This window comes from Zonotrichia albicollis, chromosome 12, assembly GCF_047830755.1.
Source record: "Zonotrichia albicollis isolate bZonAlb1 chromosome 12, bZonAlb1.hap1, whole genome shotgun sequence".
Classification (NCBI taxonomy): domain Eukaryota; kingdom Metazoa; phylum Chordata; class Aves; order Passeriformes; family Passerellidae; genus Zonotrichia; species Zonotrichia albicollis.
This window is the reverse complement of record NC_133830.1, coordinates 6,253,264-6,262,024: the sequence shown is the minus strand read 5'-3', so window position 1 is coordinate 6,262,024 and position 8,761 is coordinate 6,253,264. Positions and strand designations below refer to the sequence as shown.

General features: G+C 40.2%; 1 protein-coding gene across 35 annotated transcripts in view; it reads right to left on the bottom strand.

Annotated features, from left to right (window-relative positions):
• Positions 1-2,950: 2,950 nt before the first annotated feature.
• MAGI1 (membrane associated guanylate kinase, WW and PDZ domain containing 1) overlaps positions 2,951-8,761 on the bottom strand; it is a 327,842-nt gene continuing 322,031 nt past the window's right edge. For 27 of the 35 annotated variants that reach the window (XM_074550433.1, XM_074550422.1, XM_074550420.1 and 24 more), the window contains 2 exons: positions 8,499-8,637; positions 2,951-4,861 (listed from right to left, as the gene is read on the bottom strand). In XM_074550433.1, the coding sequence (XP_074406534.1) occupies positions 4,161-4,861; positions 8,499-8,637 (840 nt within the window). In that variant the 3' untranslated portion in view covers positions 2,951-4,160. Of the gene's footprint in view, positions 4,862-6,429; positions 6,519-6,625; positions 8,638-8,761 lie in introns of those variants that run through there. The other 8 variants (XM_074550436.1, XM_074550446.1, XM_074550435.1 and 5 more) reach the window with 3 other exon arrangements.

Here is an 8,761-nt window from a genome sequence, read left to right as displayed (position 1 = left end):
AATTTGGATACTTTTTTTAGTTCCCACTCTTCTTTTTTTAGCAATAAATCTTAAGAAAATACAATCCCAAAGGCCTAACAGGCACACATTTACAGATGGCAGCAGTGAGTCATAAATGACATCTTTTCCTGGTACTATTTATGAGAGCCAAAAAACTGAACATATTATGAGCCATTTATAATGTTTTTCAGCAGAACAGTCAGCCAAGAGACAGAGCTGAAAGCCTGTTGCAACAAAAGGTATCAAAGTGAGGAGGAGAACAGTATCTATAATTACTACTCCAGTGATAAAACAAGCATATTACAGCAGATGGTTTAACACAAGATCACTATTAAATAAAACACTGGCTCCAATGCCAAGGGATGAATATGCAAGGAGTGAACTGAGTAAAAATGTATAAAGGCAGCAAATGCAGCTCAGTTAACCCAGAAGTTTTGTGCAAGACTAACCAAAGAGATCAAACCCCACATAATTCCCCATGTTGGCTGAACAATCCTTCTGCAGTCAAAACTTTCCCAATTAGGAATTAATCAATGCAAATGGCAGGACTGAGCACACTGATGGCTCAGGAACTTGATCATGTCTGACTGATAGAAAAAGGTGTGAAACTCAACCCCAAAACAAATCCAAACCCTAACAGAATTAATTTGCAGAGCTTTTTCACCTACCACATCAGAAACTTCCCAGTTCTTCATAAGAAATAGACTCTAATTCATCTTCTTGGCAGCTTCACAGTTGTAGGATGTTGTTTGACAAAACAGGAGCCAAGTTACAATCTAAAAAGAGGTTCTTTTCATTTTTAGAAGTTTTGAAAAATATTTTCTGGTCAAAAGTAAGGCTGGAATTAATTAAAGTGACTAAGGCTGCACCACAGAGCATGGAGCTGCAGTGCTCATGCTGCACAGCAGGGCTCCAGCTCTCAGGGGGTTTGGAAGCACTAGAAAGGATGCCACCACTGAAAAGGCATTTTGAGTTTGTTTTTTACAACTTGCAGTATTTTTAAAATTAAATGTTTCTGTAATTTTGGTATTATCTATGTAATACCTTTAGCTGAGACTCAACTCTTCCAAAGCTTGAGACTCACCTATGTAAGATCATATAAATTATAACATGAACAAGGAGAAGAAAAATAGTTGCAACAGCAGAAGGTAAAAATGCATAACCATTGTATACCACTACAAAATGGTTTCAGAGAAAAAGGCATTGATCACTATAAGAGATTAAAATTTAAATATCCATACCCCCAAGGACACAGGCTGCACCAGACAAATCCCTATGATTGGAAATACAAATCCTTCACCACCTACTCTCTCTGGCTGCTAGGACTCCCAGCAGATTGCTTGAAGTTTCAGGTAAATAGATGAGTGGAGCCTGTTAAACTATGCAAGATTTAAAAGTTCTTTTAAAAATCTATGTAAGAGAAACATTTTTCAACCTTAAAAGTCTTAAAGTCTTTCTGCATTTTAAGAACTAAGAGATGGGCAACCTACAGCCTTGGTGATACATAATATATATATGTGTGTGTGTGTGTGTGTATACACTTACATCATACACACACACACATATATATGTGTTATATCTATATATATGTGTGATATATATATATGTGTGTGTGTGATATATATATATATATATATATATGGCACCAACAACCTCCAGTTGCTGCCTTGATTTTCTCTGAGTCACACGTGCTCATGTGTTATGAAGAATCAATGACACAAACCTCAGACACAATTACAGACCCTGCTTCACCTAAACCTTCAGTTTCTGACTATTTTAGGGGAAGAAATTTTATCCTGGAAGACTGGGAAACTTTACTTTAAGGCTTGTCAAATGATAATATATATATTAAATGGATGATTAATACATATTTAATTGATGGCCCTTGGTGACCATAACCTATGGTTTTATTAATTTAGGCAGGGATGAATAAGTAACATTAAGGTGTGGTTCTTCCTTTATCTTATCACTACACTCGCATGCATGCTTTGTATGGAAAACTTTATTTGATAATAAAAATAGCATTCACAGACTTTCTCCTTCTTTGTTGCTACATCATATACATAGTGTCTGTTCCAAGGAAAGAAGCTCTTACTGGGTAAGTCCACATCTACTCATCCTAGTGTTATGTATAAACCAAATTAAGTCAAATAAAGCTATGAACAATGTAGTATTTATATATGCATAGTGTTTTATAAAAAAGATTGGCCCACATACTGCTTTTCATCAACACAGAAAAGAGCATTTTGCCTATAGCATGTTTCAAGAAATGATGATTGGAGAGTATAGACTGCATACAAGTGCTTAATAATACATAAGCAGGCCCACCATGAAGAAAGAAATGATATTTTCAAACCAACAAAAGCTTTAGAATTACTGATACAGTCTCCCATTTTAAAACAGCTTTACATACCTGATTCAGTTTACATTAAAATATATCCCCTGAATCAAATTTTTTCCATTTTTAGAAATATAAACACTTAATCACATTCCTCACACCTAAATTTTGTCATAAATCCTCTTTTATACAAGAAAAAGGCAACAGTTTTGTGGTTTTTTTCCAACAGGCTCTATTAATTACAATTTCAACTGTACACACAATGATTGGCCATCTTCTTTCTTGGTTTTGTTTTTACAGTACCATGGCAACAACAGTGATAGACTTGCAATGGTTTTGTGTTCATATGGAGGATGTGAGTCAGTATACATGTACACACCAATGCACTGGAAAAAGCAGCAGTTTACTTTAGTGGTCCAACAGTAACGGCAAACATTTTGGCTCAGCTAGGCAGTAATCCATTAAATCTTAGACCAATGCTACAGCAGACTTACCACACAGCTTGCAAATTTAAAAATACAACTCAGAAACTTGCAGGTTTCTCTTTTGCTGCTGTTCTTAGACTCAAATTTACAGCATATAATCAGGTATGGATAGGCTTCCACAACCAGGTTGTCCCACTGATTGCCTCTTTTAGCCTGTGATTTTCTTTTGATACTTTTTTATTTCATTTTATTTTTTTTTTTTTGTTTTCCCTCCCCAGCAAGTGCACTCCTTTTGTCTCAGTAAGGATGAACCAGCAAAACAACGAAAAACCATCCCTTTCACTACAGAGCAAGAAGAATTGAGAGCTTTTGGAATTTGGCAAAATGAAAGCCCACTGGTTTGGCCTGAGCAGAAGGAATACACCCACTCCGAGCAGGGGGACTGTGCTCCCACCGCATTGCGCCTTGTCCCAGAATCCCAATCCCTCCCCTTGCTTCCAAGCAGATACACAATGCCATGCATGCTGGGGTTGCTGTCCATATACAGCTGGGAGATGAGCAGGGCTGCTGCCTTAATGACAGACCATCGTTACATGTTGCTGAGGCTAATGAGAGCTCAACAGTCCACGTTAGCGTGTGACACAGGCATGGTGCTGACCAGTCCTTCTGCCTCTGCGCATCCTGTCCAGGGGGGCCTGAAAGTATAAACTGTTCATGGAACAATCTACAAATTACTTATTGTAAATCGTCTTGTGCTGTGTGGGTTTGGTTGCTTTTTTTTTTTTTTAATTATTTATTATTATTATAAATATCCTTCATTGAAACAGTAGTCTCTTCAAACAGTTCTTGTAATTTTAGGAACATTTGTCTCTTTCCTTTTTAATTCGTTCAGCAGGAGCGCTCCATTCCTACTGAGATGAACAATTTTCTTCCTTCCCCACCCCCAACCCTTAAAAAATTTTCTACATACAGTGTAGCAGTGAGTCACTAGAGAACAGTCTGGATCAAATTATTCAAACTTGGTCATAAAATCCTTTGCCTATATTATATTACTGGCTACCCCCACTTACTATATTGGGGAGGAGGGGAAAGTAGCCCAATAAAGGGATTATTTTTAAGAAATCTACAAAGAATGTAGAAACAAAATTTTATAATCCTTTAGGACCAACATTTGGCAAGTAATTAAAAAAAAAAGAATACACTGAAAAATACTTTCTTTAATATTATACATCAGGCACAACGCTTTTTTTTTTGTTTGTTTTAAGATTTCATCTGCATAAACGGTTTGTAGGATCAGCAGGTGGCGGACGTCTCGTTGCCTGCGAAAGCCAGGTTGGTTCCACTCTCTCCTCTGCTCCCTTGGTGTGGGGAAGGCGATGGGGACCCCGGGGAGCCCCTCAGATGCTGAGGTCGGTGCTGCACTCCTTGTAGGGCCGCCTGCGCTGCTCGGGCGGGTGCCTGCGGCTGGGCTCGTGCTTCCAGCCGGGCTCTTCCCTCTCCCGGTGGCCAACTCGTTCCTCCCTGAGCCGTCTCTCGGGCGACCTCTCCCTCCGCCGGTCGGACGACTTGGCCCTTCGGTCGAGGGAGTTCTCTCTTCTCCGCTCAGGGGACCTCCTGGGCTCCGTGAGTCTCTCCAGCGACCGCCGCCGCCGGCCGGGCGACCGCTCTCTGCGCCTCTCAGGAGAGAGCTCTCTCCTCCTCTCGAGTCGCTCCCGCCTCTCCAAAGTGTTGTCAGCGCTCCTTGTCCCTTCCCTGCGCTTCTCAGGAGACCTCCTCTTCTGCCCGTTCACCACCGCCCTCTCTGGCTGCCTTTCGTGCCTCCTCTCCGGCGACCTCTCCGTCTTCCTGCCTGGCACGTGGTCGTTGGTTTTAGAAGTCCCATTCCAAGTGTGGTGTTCATTGGGATGTCTGCTAAACTCTCTGCTGCCTTTTAGGTCTCTAACGTAAGTCCGCTTGTCCCCATGTTGTGATGATTTGTGAAGGTCTGGTGGATAACTGGACTCCGATGATGGGTGCTGCCGTCGGTCGGATGGCGCGGGTTTCATTTCCGATACATTTTGTGAACCTGTGGCGGGACTGTTCCTGTCACTGCTGGGGTCTGAAAGAAAATAACAGCAAAGGGTTTGGTATTGATGCCTTCCGTGGCGCTGTGACACCACTTAGCACTCTTCAGACTTCATTAGTGACAAAAACAAACAACTGTTAAAGCAGTCAGCGAAGGCTAACCGAGGCTTTTGTTAATTTAACTGTGAACAACGAGAGTTACAGGTTAGTACTGGTGCTGCTCTGATCGTTAGCCATGTTTTGGTCCAAGCTGATCTCATCTTTATGCTCTTCTGGGCATGGGGCACTTTACATTTCTCCCCGTGCCCAATTCATAATGTTTCAGTTATACTATATTCTTTCCAGTGGAAAAAAACCATTGTAGTTCAGGTTGTTAGCTGCTTTTTTTTTTAATAGCTTCCAATAAAGAGGGCCTTTAGGAAACAATTTTTGTCTTTTAAGACATTATAAAGAACTGCCTTCCAGGTGTGGGAGGCCTCGGTTCAAATAGCAGAAAATGTACAGAAAATAGAATTGATTATTAAGTTTTCACCTTGTAAAATAACATTTTGAAGGTGTGAGAATTAGACTGTAATCATGCCATTTCCATTTCATTTAAGGCATAGCTTAATCTCACTTAGTTGTACCATGTTATGTAAAGTCCTAGGGTAGATTTTGGTTTTGCCACAATGATTCAAACAACGATGACAGTAGTTATGATTTTTTCATATTAAAGCAATGGAAAGATATTGTAATATGTAGGATGGCTTTGATTCAAATCTAATCTCCAGTTCATTATTTTTCATGTCTTATTTGAGGTAAAATACAGCTGAGCTGCCTCTGCAAGACAAACTGCAAAGCACAAGTAGAAAAAGAACATCCAAACTAAACCCCAGCCCTGTGCTGCAGCTAAGCTACAATTACTCCCGTCATTTGTAACGGATGTTTATGAATGATTCATTACAAACATGAAAAACATTAAAGTAGCTGCGCTGCCTTAATGCAAGTGCTGCTTTTTTTTGCTTATTGTTTTCTTTCTTAAAGTAACTCCTTCGTGGCAGCTTGGCTGGCATTAGCCACTTCCTTACACTTGCACCCCAATACCCACCTTGAGGTGGAGTGCCCTGATGGCAATGACTGAAAACCCTCACAAACACTTGTGAGGACAGATTTTTTTATTTTCCCCTTCTTTTTCTCCTTTTTGCCTTCCCTCCCACCAAGCCAAACACTCTACATTCCTCCTGCCACCATGCCAAGCGTCTCCCATTTGGTGGCACTTCCAGTCCTGAGCTTGGGAGGGCCGGTGTGTGCATGGGCTGTGATTTTTGTGAATTCCAAGTAAAACCCACGTTGCAACTCACACGTGGGCAGTTTTGCTCTATGAGCACTTTGAGGCCATGCTGCTTTCCTGTGGCTGTAAGCACGTGGCTTGTGGCAACCTGCCTCTCACACAAGGTACAAGTGAGGTTCAATCATGTCCTGTGGTGTGTGTACTTACAATTTGGGGGACGCAGGGTGTTCGGGATGAATTGCTGTACATATAGAATATAGCGAAGCAGAAAAGCAATGTGAGGGAATTAGGCCACAGCACAAAAACACCTAATATTGATTTTAGCTACAAACCGTAGTTTGATTATGGCCCATAAGGTAGAAGCAAGACTCCCCGAGCTTGTCATTTCTCATACATGCAGCGATATTAGGAGGTATCATCGCTGAGGAAGGAAGAGCCCAGCACCAAGAAAGGTAAGAGAAAGAGAAAGAGAAAAGTAGAAAATTTAGATTCCCTATAATAAAGATGAAAGAAAGAAAAATCTTCATATTTTATCTTAGAATAAAGAAAGTTTATTTTTCCAGTCAGATTGTCTAGGCTTCACCCAAATATAAGGCTGCAAAGACAGCAGTTGTTATTATTGTGACATAAAGAGACATCTAAGAGGTGATTCAATAACCCAGACAACGAGAGCATCCATTCTAAAAGACAGCTGGAACAGCGACACAGAATGTCATAGAAAAAACAGTAACAATCAAACAACAACGAAAAATAAAGTCCACCAGAGACCACAACATTAAAAATAAGTACAAAACTCATTACAAAAATATACAGCCTCATAGAGAAGCACGTTCCAATCAAGTCAGAAAAATATTGGAACTTAACATTATTAGAGGAACCATTTGCGACTGCAGCGAACAGAACGAAGAGAGAAAGGAGTCCCAAATGTTACAAGGATATTCTTTACAGTAGTGCAACCCCTGTATATTAAATCCTTGCTTGGAGAACGAACGTTTAGTGGTTAGCATTAGCCAAAAGAAAATTGGTGATGGATTTCCATCCTCAGTGCAACAGACATATGCTTTGAGAAGTGAAGCACTTAATTTACAGGGTATTTATGCAGTCTAGCATATGATACAGTACTGTACATCCAAAGGAGTATAGGAAAAGACAAAAGTAGAAAGAACATTACAGAATTTCAGTGCCATCATTGAACCTTCTGGTGTGCTATTTATATTACAGAAGTGTAAACCCACAGCTTCCCTTCCATATCGTTAAACACTTCAATTGTTTGTTGGTTATACTCTGAATTGGTCAATTTAAGTTAAATAATGAGCAGACTGAGCAGAAACTCTCAAACATAGTACAGTAAATGAAAATAAAGTCTAGTTCATAAATTGTGCAGAAGGGTTTTGTTTCTGGTGTTAGGGCATGGAGAGAATGATAAACACAGAACTCACTGACACAGAAATAACCCAAATACAGGGAGGAAAGTATAAAGGACATCCCTTCAATCATCAGTTTCTATAGAAACCTCAAAGACCTTTGGTTGGGAGTAGCCCTCCATCGAGGGCACAATATTTGACAATTATCTCAAATAAATAAGACATAATTATAATATTAAATAGTGTGCTAAGTTAAGCCACCCAGCAATCCAACCTCCAGGGGAAGAAAAGGAAATCTAATGCAATTCTTAGTAAGAAACCAGGACTGACTGTTTCCCCCAAGACAGACACAAGAGCACCTTTTCATAACCTCCTCACCTTTTCAGACCTTACAAATGAACTAGTTGAAACCAGCAGACTGTTTAAGGGGGGAGAAAAGGGCTCAGGAGGCCAAATCAATATATTTTTGCAGTAAAGCTTTTTTTTCCCCTTCTTTTTCTCAAATAACTTTATAAATATTTACATAAATATTAAGGAAAGGCAAAATCTCATAAGCCATCTCAGCATTCATGTCTATGGATACAGACAGGAACTAAGAGAAAAAACCTAACCAAAAAAGATAAATCACTGCTTCAGAATAGCAACTCGGGATCCCAGTTTTTGCATTGATTAGAAGAGGAGACCTATGTGAAACAACAATTCAGCCGCTGAGAAACAGTTTGGCACAGTTCAATAACATTCCTTTTTTGGCTGGACAAGACAATAAGGTTTGTTTTGTTTTGTTTTGCTTTCCTCTCTGATCACCAAAAAATACTGCTATGATGATCTTGCCTTACACTGCGCCCCAAGTCCATGGAAGCAAGCAAAGGATGAAATGTGTAGAAAATTCAGCACAAGCGAGGCAATTATAAGTTGCAAAGGTTGGTAAGACACTGGTGAGAAAGGAAAATAAAAAAGAATTCCCGCTTCAGATCTTGAGACAAATATTCATGGAGTGATGCCAGGGAAGAAAGGAATGTTTTCATAGTTTGACCCACCATATTCTGGGACAGAGCCATCTCCACGTTTCAGAAACAGGCGGACCTTGCGGCCACCATTTTTAATCAGTTCGATGGCCCGAGCGTGCTTCATGTTCTTGGTAGTTTCTCCATTGATCTCTAAGATTTCATCACCAATCTGCCAATGCAATAAAGAGATCATGATTAGAAACAAGTGCCCACAAGGGTCCCTACCAGCATACCACAAGACAGTGGCCATGGCAAAGCTGGAACAACAATGCATCAGGTGAAGCTAAACCTGC